Source organism: Aspergillus tanneri (genome assembly GCF_003426965.1).
Source record: "Aspergillus tanneri strain NIH1004 chromosome Unknown AapTan_4_pilon_pilon_pilon, whole genome shotgun sequence".
Lineage (NCBI taxonomy): Eukaryota > Fungi > Ascomycota > Eurotiomycetes > Eurotiales > Aspergillaceae > Aspergillus > Aspergillus tanneri.
This window is the reverse complement of record NW_022984631.1, coordinates 584,217-595,993: the sequence shown is the minus strand read 5'-3', so window position 1 is coordinate 595,993 and position 11,777 is coordinate 584,217. Positions and strand designations below refer to the sequence as shown.

At 48.3% G+C, this 11,777-nt stretch overlaps 2 protein-coding genes across 2 annotated transcripts; one reads left to right on the top strand and one right to left on the bottom strand.

The window, feature by feature from the left end:
- Positions 1 to 4,415: 4,415 nt before the first annotated feature.
- ATNIH1004_005433 (uncharacterized protein) lies at positions 4,416 to 5,167 on the bottom strand (the record flags this gene model as incomplete). The annotated part of the gene is made up of 3 exons (XM_033570087.1): positions 4,416 to 4,636; positions 4,710 to 4,933; positions 5,010 to 5,167. The coding sequence occupies 3 exons, from the start codon at positions 5,165 to 5,167 to the stop codon at positions 4,416 to 4,418; spliced, it is 603 nt and encodes a 200-aa protein (XP_033426119.1).
- Positions 5,168 to 7,692: 2,525 nt separating this feature from the next.
- Positions 7,693 to 10,316, top strand: ATNIH1004_005432 (DUF3435 domain-containing protein; the record flags this gene model as incomplete). Its single annotated transcript, XM_033570086.1, has 5 exons — positions 7,693 to 7,940; positions 8,000 to 8,249; positions 8,300 to 8,622; positions 8,701 to 9,092; positions 9,166 to 10,316. The coding sequence occupies 5 exons, from the start codon at positions 7,693 to 7,695 to the stop codon at positions 10,314 to 10,316; spliced, it is 2,364 nt and encodes a 787-aa protein (XP_033426118.1).
- Between the last annotated feature and the right edge of the window lie 1,461 nt (positions 10,317 to 11,777).

Here is an 11,777-nt window from a genome sequence, read left to right as displayed (position 1 = left end):
TGTCCAGCGTACTTAGTGGTAGATAAAAGATTTGTCTGGATCTTCCAACATCTTTTTAATTATAGCTATCTGCTTGTTAAATCACGCAGTGTTGTAAGGAGTTTTGGATGCTAAATTAGTTAATTAGCTACCTAGAGGTGTAGGAGTTTTAAGCTATATATTAAGCTGCTTAAATACATGCTCAGGATTAAATAAAACCAGGCCAGTTGCTGCAAAGCTATTTTTAATAATATCTGTTGAGAATCTCGGGGAAGAAGCTATGTCGTGAGGTGCTAGGATAGCGGTGACTGGATAGTATATTGAAACTATCGGTGCGATCTAGTATCGCATGGTGAGTATCTTCGTCTATCTAGGAGAGAGAGCGTAGACAAACGCTTCCTCATGTCTACGTGTCCTTTAGCCCCTTGCGTGTGATATATCAGATCCCTACGGGACTAGGATATACGAAGGTGCCTTAGGCATCCTGATTTCCAACACTCCCACTTAGACTAGTCCTTCGGAATATAGCTCGCACGTCTCTATCCAGCGCACTCATTTTCTTTACCTCTCCTCAATCATCTCCCACTGTCAACCAATCCCATCTTGCTGCGATGTCGTTCTAGCAGCTCTCGCGGTAGCGGCTTTGTCATGCCGTCTGCAAGCATCTTGCGAGTTTGGATATATTCAGTGGCGATAATGTTGCGCTCCTTCAGATCGCGCGCGAAGTGGTATGCCACATCAATATGTTTTGAGCGTTCATTCAACAACGGTTGATCAATAAGCGTAATCGCAGAGGTATTATCTCCGTATATTAGGACAGTACGCCGGTTCTCACTAATATACTTCGAATAGCCTATATCTGTTATAAATTGTGCAATCCACTTGGCTTGCTTTGCACACGAGGCCAATGCGATATACTCTGCTTCGGTTGTTGATGTTGATACCGCAGGTTGTTTACGGCTTCGCCATGAGATCGGTCCTCCTCCTAGCATGAAAAGCATGCCGGATCTTGACTTTCGATCGGAACGATCTCCTGCATAATCAGCGTCTGAATAGCCGATAACCTGATTCGCATGCCTAGAACCTGGTCCATAGCGAATCTTTAGGTCGATTGTTGATCGCAGGTAGCGTAAGAGGGCTTTTATGTCTTGAGCGTGCTCTTTGGTTGGTTTGTCCATAAACTGTGCAAGCGCGCTTGTTACGTACGCAATGTCAGGTCGCGAATAGACCATTGCGAACATTGTACTACCAACTCTTTGCTGATAATCTCGTTTGGGTGCGAGTTCATCATCTTGTCGTGCTTTCAACAATATCTTGCCACTTGGCATCGGGGCGCGGGTTGGTGCAACTGCTTCGTGATCCATATCGTACTGTCGCAGCATTTGCTTGATATATGCTGACTGGTCCAGGTAGATTGCGGTTTGGACGGTCGCGGGTTATGCGAATACCAAGGATTTTAAATCTCCCCCAGATCCTTGATATTAAGTGTTCCGCGAATTTCGCTTTAAACCTATTAATTTCGCGCACGTTCTTTGCAGCAATAAGCAGGTCGTCCACGTATAGTCCAATAAGGACACCTGTAGTATGGTTGCGGAATACGCATGGTTCACTTGGGATAGCCTCAAATCCCATTTTTTGAGCGTTTTTAACATAGGTTTACCAATCTCGCGCAGCTTGTTTAAACCGTACAAGCTCTGCTTTAACTCGAGTACGCGTCCATTAGACAGCTCAGCGCCAGCTGGCGGACGCATATATATTCGCTCTTGCAGCGTTGCTTCGGTGAAAGCGTTGTTGACATCAACCTGATGTGCTTCAAGGTCTTCGGAGTGCGATAATAGCTAGCATGATTCGCAGGGAGTCAATGCGGATTGTCGGCGCGAAGGTTTCTTTGTAGTCAACTCCTCGAACTTGACTAAAACCTCTCGCAACTAGTCGTGCTTTAAATCGTTCAACTCCCCATTCGGCGCATACTTGACTGCGAAGACCCATTTCGCGGTAACAATATTGGCGCCGTCAGGCGCGTGGGTCTCGCGAAAGGTGCCGTTGATGATAAGTGACCGAAATTCTGATCGGATAGCCTTCTTCCACTCGGGTCCATAGACCGGGTCGTTAATGGCTTCTTCGTACGTACGAGGGATCGGAATTGGGTTATCAACCTTAGGCGCGGTTTTCGTGATGGTTTCGACTAATAGTGCGAAGTGGATCATTTCATCGACCTTATCTGCCACTTCTGCTCCTTTAGTTTAACCTTTTTGATCGGCGGAGATTCGCACTTTGTACTGATTATCGTCGGTGCGTTCTCTCTTCTTAGTCGGTTTGCGGACTTCTAGCATTTCTTGCGTTCTCGCAGGAATCGGCTCTTCGTTGCTGGCTCCCACTGAGTCTCGACGCTTTCGATGGCGATCATCTAAGTGATCGTGGTCGAAACTCTCAGCAGCTGTCTCGTATTGTTCGTTGTCGGCTGGTTCTGGCGAGCTATCCCGCGAAGTTGGTGATATTTTATCCTGCTTCCTTGGTCGACCTACAGGATTCCTATCTGGTAACCAGTGGAGGTGGACTTGATTCGCAGCTTTAGATCATTGTACCGCCGGGCGTATCTTATCAAGATAACTGTCGACGCTCGAATAACGCGATGGGAGTCTGGCGCGTAAATGCGGTACTGCTTAGTGGTTTCCTATTATATCCAACAAAGATTCCAACTCGTCCGCGATCGGTAAGTTTGTTACTACCGGGGACCGATCGAGGATCAGCGTGCGAATAACATTTGCTCCCCAGACCTTTATGTGCGTAATCTTAGGGCGAGATCCTGTCCATAGCTCTTCAGGTGTTATAGCATCTTCGTCTTCGTTCATTGCGGACTGGGTATTCCACCCGATTGTGAATATATGCGTGCGCTTTCGCAGCTTTGTCCCAGAATCATTGTAATAAAGCCTGCTTGAGCATAGCTCATGTCTTCTTCGGTCGCTCGTATCGCGCGTTCAGCTGGACCGTTTTGGTGCGAGGTTACAGAACTGTTAATTAAATTTTAGTCCGTTGCTTTCTTTCCATGCTTTGCATTCCTTTATAGTTCTCCTGCTTGTCGATAAGCGCAGCCTTTAGCTTGCAATAATTCCAATTCGGCTTGCTTTCTCCATTCTTCCAGTGCTGCCGCTCTGTCGGAAATTGCAGTACCCAGTGCTTGCGGTGCAGCTATCCACAATCTTAATAAACCAGCGATTGCCATTAATTGTTGTTGGTAAAGGGCCGCAGATGTCTAAGTATATTGTTCCAGCGGTTTAGACTTCCTTTCGCTTTGCTCTTGGCCCTTGCGTTTAACTATTTTTGTCCTTGCGCAGACTCGCATACTTTAGGTTCTGCTCGGCAAGGAATTGGTTTCTTAAGATTTGTGATTTCATGGAGGTTTCGCAGCTTGCTTTTCGAAGATGGCCATTCTCATGCATAAGTGTACATCTCTTTCTCCTTCTTGTCGCGATGCGCGTGGGGTCCTAGTTCCAGTAGATCACTATCTCTTGTGTCGTATAGGCGCATTCTGCGATGTTTATAGAACCATTTATAATATATAGGTTGTTCTCGATTATCGCTTGCAACACCAACGTTCGGTTGCGGTAGAATATATGCCCTTCTCAGCGATAATACCTGCAGTCCTCGTTCGCACAGCTAGATTTGCGCTCAAGCCGGGAACATATAGAACATTTTGCAATGTGATCTTGTTTATGGGCGTCGCTTACCGTACAGTGCCGCAGCCTTGGATTGTAGTCTCCAGCACCTGTTCGCACCTTGCGTTTGGTTGTGATCGCTAAGCTTAGTAAATAGCTTTCGATTACCGTCATGTGCGATGTTGCACCGGTATCTGCAATCCATTTATACTTGTCAACGCAGGGAACGAATTCCTTGTTAGTTAACGCAGTTAAGTCCGACGAAGCTTTATAGGCGAATTTGGGAGCTTCTATAAGCTGCGTTAGGTACGCCTCTTCGTTATCAGAGTCAGAATCGGAATCTGGGTCTGATCGAGATGATTCAGGTGCTGAATTCGATTTCTCCCCTCGGAGCCAGATTGCGAGTCTGCGTTATACGCACGTGCCTTTTTCTGTTTTTTCTAGCGGCGCTTTCGAAGTTTCGTACGTAGCTTTTCAAGTTCGGAGCGATCTGGGCACTTATCCCATGGGTGTTTGTATCACATATAATGCAACGAGGTTCTTTATTTCTTTTGCAGCAGCTCGGTGCGATTGCTTTCTTGGCTTGTAGTCGGAGCTTTCGCTAGAGGTGCTATATCGCCGACGAGATTCGTTGTCACGTCTTCGATCGCGTGCGTCTCGGTGTCTTAATGGCTGCGATCGCGATTATATCTCGGCGTTGAGATCCCTTTTGACCTTTCTGGCGTCTCGACCAGGTGTGCGTCCTCGACTTTCGCACTTTTTAACTTATCCTCCTTTCTTTCAGCGTTTCAAGGGCGTCGTTAATGTCTCTTCGAAGACTCCTTGGGCATCAAGCGTATCTCGTACTGCTTCTATTCGTCCGGGAGCGATGAAGAAGTTATAAATATTGTCTTCTCGTTCAAGCTTCTCGCATATGTGGTAGCCTCGCTCGTAGTTTTCGTGCCATTCTGCGAAGCTGGTCGTGGGCGTCCCGAATGGAGATATCCTCTGGTTTGCGGTAGCTGTAGAATTCAGCTAGTTTCTCTCGCGCAACACCAGGTCGCAATATTGCATTTCTTCTTTAAAGCCTTGAACTGCTTCTTTGCCGTATTACTGTCAAGGAGGTCGTGTTCACTGTCGGGAACAAGTTGACGAATAAGAACAGTATAGCTCTGTTCGCATGCGTCCGGTTGTTCAGGACCTGCATAATCCACCAGAGCTTCTTGCTATCCACTGCTTCTTCAAAGATATTAAACCATCGATCCGCGTTATCTTTCGACAGTTTCGGAACCATCTTTCGGATATCATTTAGGTTCACGCTATCAGATATCGTTCGAAGGGGTAAAGTATCGGTCGTGGAAGGCCTTTTAGATTTCTATTTTGGTCGGATCGAACCTGCGAGGTCGCGTTCGATGCAGGTGTTGTTTTGTTTCTGGAACTGGCGTGGTAGGGGGTCGTAGACCACGGTTTCCGGCGGGCGAGTCAGGTGAGTCTGATTCCATAATTGATGATGCGACTTCTCGTAGTTCGGCGAAGTTGTACGTATCAGACATTGGGAGTAACAAAGTGAAATAATAACAAGATAAGTATGGTGTTTAGTTCTTCTCGCAGGACCACCAGAACGTCCTTCGTGCACTTCTTTATTCTATCAAGACGCTGCGTACGTCTGACTTCGCAATCTTTATTATTAACCAGACGATACGGAGCGTCTGGGTGCGAACACCTCTCTATTATCCCAGTGGCACGATCGCGTACTGCGATGGGCTTTGCTGGCTGGTGAACGCTTCGAGGGAATGTCACGTCCTCACGAGAGCTGGCTAGTGATAAGGGAATATGACCTCCTTCAATCAAAACTCCAAGCTTCGCAGTCTATCGCCGAAGTCAGGGCCCTCTGACAACGCTGACGATGACTCTTCGCAGTTTGTTTGCTGCGGACTCACTTAGGCCCAACCGTTCGCTAGCTTTACGACCTCAGCGGTACCCAGCGCGCAGCCGGGCTCATAACCTGTTGAGATTCTCGAGGAAGAAGCTATGTCGTGAGGTGCTAGGATAGCGGTGACTGGATAGTATATTGAAACTATCGGTGCGATCTAGTATCGCATTGTGAGTATGTTCAACTATCTAGGAGGGAGAGCGTAGACAAACGCTTCCTCATGTCTACGTGTCCTTTAGCCCCTTGCGTGTGATATATCAGATCCCTACGGGACTAGGATATACGAAGGTGCCTTAGGCATCCTGATTTCCAACAATTTATCTATTTTTACTCTATTTAACGATGAAACAGTTAGCCAGCGGCCAAAAACGGCTACACTTGACGCCGTTTTGCGAGTCCAACTAACGCTCGACGGCCTTGGCGTCACGTGCAAATAATCGCACGCCCAACAGGTTTACCACCACGGCCAACGCTGTTTGGTTTTCCCCTGTTGCTTGTGTTCCTGGTCCCTGACGTTCAACCATCATGCTGCCGCCCGCCTGAGGGCTGGTTCATCGCTCAACCGTACCTCAATTCCCTTGAGGAGGGGAGCCATTTTCGGCTCCCCTCGCGACCATCTTGTTCGCTCCGATTCTATAAAGGCCACGATGACCATGGCGCTCTCACACTTCTCTCCCGTCGCTTTCAGCCACTCTCATTCACAACATTCACACCACCCACAAATCTAAACTACCAGGTCAAAAGTCTCCCGACACCGCCCCACACCGAAAATATATATATATTTCAATGCTTAAAATTTCAACAACCACAATTTATTAAGACCTCTAAATACATTTAAATTGAAGTTATTCAATACTTCGTATACCAACCACGTGCTCGGTAAACTGCCATTACTCTGCGAGGCATGGAATCAATCAAATTGTCAATTAGCCTGGGGGATGGCCCACCAAGCTTCTTGGATAGCTTCTTCAAAATTCTCCAATCGCTCTGGGATTTGCCTTGTAGATAGAGATAAGGGTGCAGTTCAAGAAGCTTCCGCTTTAGGAGGTTCCACACATGCTCGATTGGGTTTAAATCAGGTGAATGGGGGCCATTTAATAACCCAAATTCCGTGCAATTCAAACCACTCCTGGGTTAATTCTGCAGTATGAATCTTCGCGTTATCTTGCTGAAAAGGCGTGCCAGGCTTGTAGTGTTCAATTAGCCCATCCTCTAGCGTTTTTATATAGGATCTAGCTGTATAGCCATTCCTAGGGCTGTTCTCATCCCGCTCCATGACCACCAACTTCGAGCGCCCACCACGCCAGATAGAACCCCAAACCATTTGCGATATAGGTTTTCCATGATAGCAGAGGTTTACCAAATCATCTCTCCAGCCCTCATTTTGGTAGCGGAAGACAAATTTTAGGCGTTTATTCGCTTCGCGCTGGACAGAACATTCGTCAGAGAAGATCCAGGTACACCATGTGTCATTTTTAAGCCACTCCCGCGCAAATTCAAGGCGTGCGCGGGCTGCTTCTTTAGAGAGGGGTATTCTCTTCTTGCTCCGCCACTTACGAATATGATATTTCTTTAAAGCACGTCGAATAGTCGAGATAGAAGCCCCCCGGGGGTCTCAAGGGTTAAGGCTTTCCACGAGATATCCGGGCGCCTACGGACCAAGCGGTACACATAGCGCTTAGTTGACTCAGTAAGCTTCTGTGGGCGACCCTTCCTAGGCCTTGATTTTGTGGTGTTGTGCTGTAGGAAGCGCTTCTTGGTATCATAAATTGTTGATCGAGTACAGTTAAACTGCTCCGCTAATCGCGTCGGCGATTGCCCAACTGATAGGCCATATACAATAGCAGCACGTGCATCGCGTGAAAGCTCTTGATTAGGCCTTCGATTCCCACTTATTTCGGTACCGAAAGACCTCATGGTGGTTGAGCAATTGGTTGTTGAAGTTGTGGTGGACTTACGCGTTCCGAGGAACGCGCTAAAGTGTCGGGAGACTTTTGGCACGCTATGGTATCTCTCACTGCCCGTTTCCAAACAGCTGGAGAAGCTAGACTTCTATCATCCCCGACTTCTTTTACATTTAAGCAATCCCTTTCCCGCGCGCCCTTTCGTCTGCCATGCGGTACTCACCTCAGCCGATCGTGTCCGATGATGACAGCGGCACGAGCAGCGACGTTCCGGATGTCTTCTCAGATGGCGCTGCAAGCCAGCAGCGATGACGATTCTGATGATTCTGACGATGATTCGATCTTAGACGACGACGAGGAAGGACAGGAGCTTTCCGCATTGCACTACCTTAAAGAGGCTGAATTTCTCGATGTCTCGCAGCTCCGACAAAAACGTTATAGTCCGAAGACCCATGCTAGTTTAGACGATACGCGGGATTACTGGGACCGGTGAGGAGTAATCAGGTGTTTGAACCTTAACACTGATGCTAACGGATGCGTCTTTCCAGGTTCTGCTATGAAGGAAAACACGATCCTGTCGAACGTTTTGGCTGGCTCTCTGATTCCGAGGAGACAATCCGATTCCTCAAGGCCTTCTTCTCCTGGCGATGCGGGCGGCGACGAAGCAAAAAGGGTCGTCGGACACCAGGAATAAAATATAAAACCTCGCTAGAGACGTTCTGGAAGTGGTGGCATCTGGTTTACAAGGCGGAGGTAGGGCAGGGCCTTAGCAAAGACACTACTGTCAAAATCCTGGATGTAAGCGGGCCATGTCTTGATGAAGCTGCTGTTTAGCTAATCGTCCGCAGGTATTGGCTTTGGTTGCTAAGGAGAAAAACCTTCTTCCTGGGCGGCGACCAAAAGCGACCATGTATATCGAAGACGTGGCAGAGTTCGCTCGCGTGCTTCTGACAACGACAGAGATGACGTTTCAGTGTGGGTGGCTTCGAATACAACTCATTCTTTTCTGCCAGCTGGCCGCCATCACTGGTAGCCGCCCAGGAGCGCTTCTGGACCTACGCTATCGGAACCTTGTGCTCACTCTTGTCCGCAACCCGGAAGGAGGACGTCCTCTGTTATTCATTTACTTGACCCCGGAGTTTACCAAGACTTTCCTGGGTGAGAAGGAACAGTAAGTTTTGCAACCTACATTCCAAGCGTTGATGGTAGTAGCCCCATGGCAGACCATAGCTGAGCAAGTTTGAAATAGGAATACTTTTCCCATTCCTGAGATCGTCTTTGACCCGACCTTGGTCCTCAGCCCCCACGTGTTTCTTCTAGGGATGCTGTTTCGCATTAAGGCGTTCAAGAACTTCTCCACAGACGGGCTAGTGGTAGACTGTCCCGAAAATCTGTATAAACTCGGCGTCTTAGATGGACTGGGACAACAAGAACTGAAATTGAAGGATGAAATTCTCGATCAGTTTGTGTTCTGCCAGGCCGTGCGCGAGGCGGATGGGATTCGAATCGCCTTGGAAGAGCAACTTACGGAAGGAGCCCTTCGATATCGAATGAAGCGAGGAGGCGAAATTACAGGTTTCGAGCAGGTCACAAAGCCGTACTGTCTCCGTTACGGTGCAGCGAAAGCATTCAATGACAGCCGTGAGTTCTCTTACCTTGTTCCGGGGTGGAAATAACTGCGTGCTTACTAACGCGACCATCTTCTGACGAACAGCGGACGTTACCAACGAGCTCCAAAACGTGATGTTGCAGCATGCTAGCATCAACACTTTCGTCAAACACTATAGCGTGGGTATCCACGTTGACGCTCAGGCGATTGTTCGGGGGCTGCCGGCCCAGAAACAGCCGATGCGGTTTGCAGCGTCCATGAGCCGGTCAATTGACCCCCGTCGACCTTACAAATTAGAGGACACTAGCGTTGTCAACAAGGTCGAAATTGTCGCCCTATTGCAAAAGCGAGTAGAGGAAAGAAAAGAAGTCCGGGACGAGATGAAGCGGGCTTTTGAGATGGCGGAACGGGACTTCAAGCAAAAATTCGGCGATTACCTACAGCAAAAGAAAGTGAGACCGAAGTTGCAAGACCCCGCTCGTCGGGCGCTCGACGCTGTAGAGCGGTGGGAGAGAAAGTACCTGCGCGCGACCCAAAGGCATAGCCGGGCACAGCGGGTGGCTCGGAATGAGTGGCAACGACAACGTAACCGCTTGGTGCGTGAGAACCTGGAACGATATAAGAACGAGCAGCCGGTGATTGACAGTGAGAGGCAACTCGCCGGAAAGGTGGTGGATGAAGAGGTGATGGGTGCTCTGGAGCGGACAGGATATATGACCCCTCAGCATATGACATTGATCGACACCCTCTTGACCATGCCAGGCTCGACTGTCGAAAAGGAGTATCAACGTCGGATTGCTGCAATCAATGCGATTATCGCTTTCTGTGACGTGGAAGAGGGTTCACCCACAAAGCGACCGAAAATTACCCAGAAACGTCGCGCCACGGACGACTTACCTTCTACTCCCCCTGCGAAAAAGCAAGAATGCACTACACCTGGGGAAGAGATGACCACTCTTTCTCACGCTATTGCGTCAGTCTGCATTAAAGCTCCAAATGAGCGGCCGACGATTTGTTTCCTTTGCCTGGGGAATCCTCGTTTGCCGGAACGTGAGCGAGTCAAAAGCTTTGGTACCCCTGGATCTCTCGGCCGTCACTTTGTTGACAAACACGTCATAAAATATCCGAAAGACATGCGGGTCAAATGCAGCATCTGCAAGGAAGAGTTAGAGAATAAATCGGCATTGATGAACCATGCTGAGAGAGTGCATGGGACCGTATCACGTCGGCCGTTGTCTGCCCTTGGCCCGATTTAGATTTTTCTAAATATGGACCTCCAGCCTAACCGTTTGCACTCCAAGAATCCCGTTGCCTTTTTTTCCTTGATGCTGCATATGTAGGGCTGGTCCCACGACATACGTTTGCTTGTACTCTAGTTCGCTTATCTTAGTTGTATAGTTCCCTCGTCATGTTATTGATGCACCTGCTGGTACAATGTTACATCAAAGAGTAGACATATGCGGCGCCCAGTATACCATCCGACTGAGAGTCAATGATGAACGGTGGCGGACATCTGGTAAAGTCCGAAGCCCAGCAGTGCGACATGGGGTGGTACTCGCAATCCAGTAAGTCGCGGTCAATATCCTAATCAAACCTGAAACAATAGAGGGGTTGGTCGGCAGTCAACCATCGTTTCACATCTGGCCAATCATTTTTGACCGAATATCATGCCATCACCAGTCGCGAACCCTCATCACCACTTTGCTGACAAAGATGGTGATGCCAAGGCCACATAAACAGAGCAAACATGGACATAACCTGAAAGAGGCATAGCGGCGATTCGGGCATGGAAAGTCATCCTCTGAGTCTCAGCTCTCGCACCGGTCTTTTTCCAGAAGGGTGAACCCTCATCACCACCTGTCTGCACAGGTGGTGATCTGCACAGGTGGTGATGAGCAAATTAGTTAAAGAGCCCAAGGGCAGCCATACTCAGCATGGCATTTTTCTCTCGTGATATGCTGCTGCTCTCAGGGGAGCGGAATAGATGATGACCGCAAAGAAAAGAACCATCGGGAAGAGGAAGCAAAATACACCGCGAGCAAAAAGCCAACAGCGAACTCGACGAAGAGATAGTCTGTTTCGGAAGGCGTTTGAGTACTGCTGTCAGTGCGATGCGGACATCTCCTTGATGGTCCGACTGAAGCATAACGGTCAAACATTTGTGTTCAACTCGAATAGCCGCTGGCCTGTTGTGCAAGAAGACGTCGTAGGTGTATACCATCAAAATAAAGAAGAACAGCTCTTAACCGCTTATCAATTCTTGCAGTATCCAACACCGAAGATTATAACCTGGCAAGATCTTGCTGCGAGATATAACGACGGAACGAACGAACCCAAGCAGAGCAAATGATCAAGCCAAGGGTGGGACCAGACCTTCTATTTCGCCGAAAGGGGGCCAAACTTGAATGCGACGAATTGTTCGTATAAGGATGGAAAGCACTCAATCAGCATGCAGACGTGACTGCCGGGCAGCTGGGTTGGAGAGTCTCGTTGTTTATACATATCACTGCAGGTTGCCCTGATGCTTTACCTGACGAAAGAAATTGCTATGGGGGCTCATTTAGAGCAGAACCTGTTTGCGGATGACGAGAGAAAGTCCTGTTTTAACGACAAAGGGATAACGGTAGTGTTTAAGGTCATTATAGGATCAAGACAAGACTTTGTATCAATAGTCATTTCCTGAGGAGTATATTTTAGACAATGAAAATGCTGGCCTA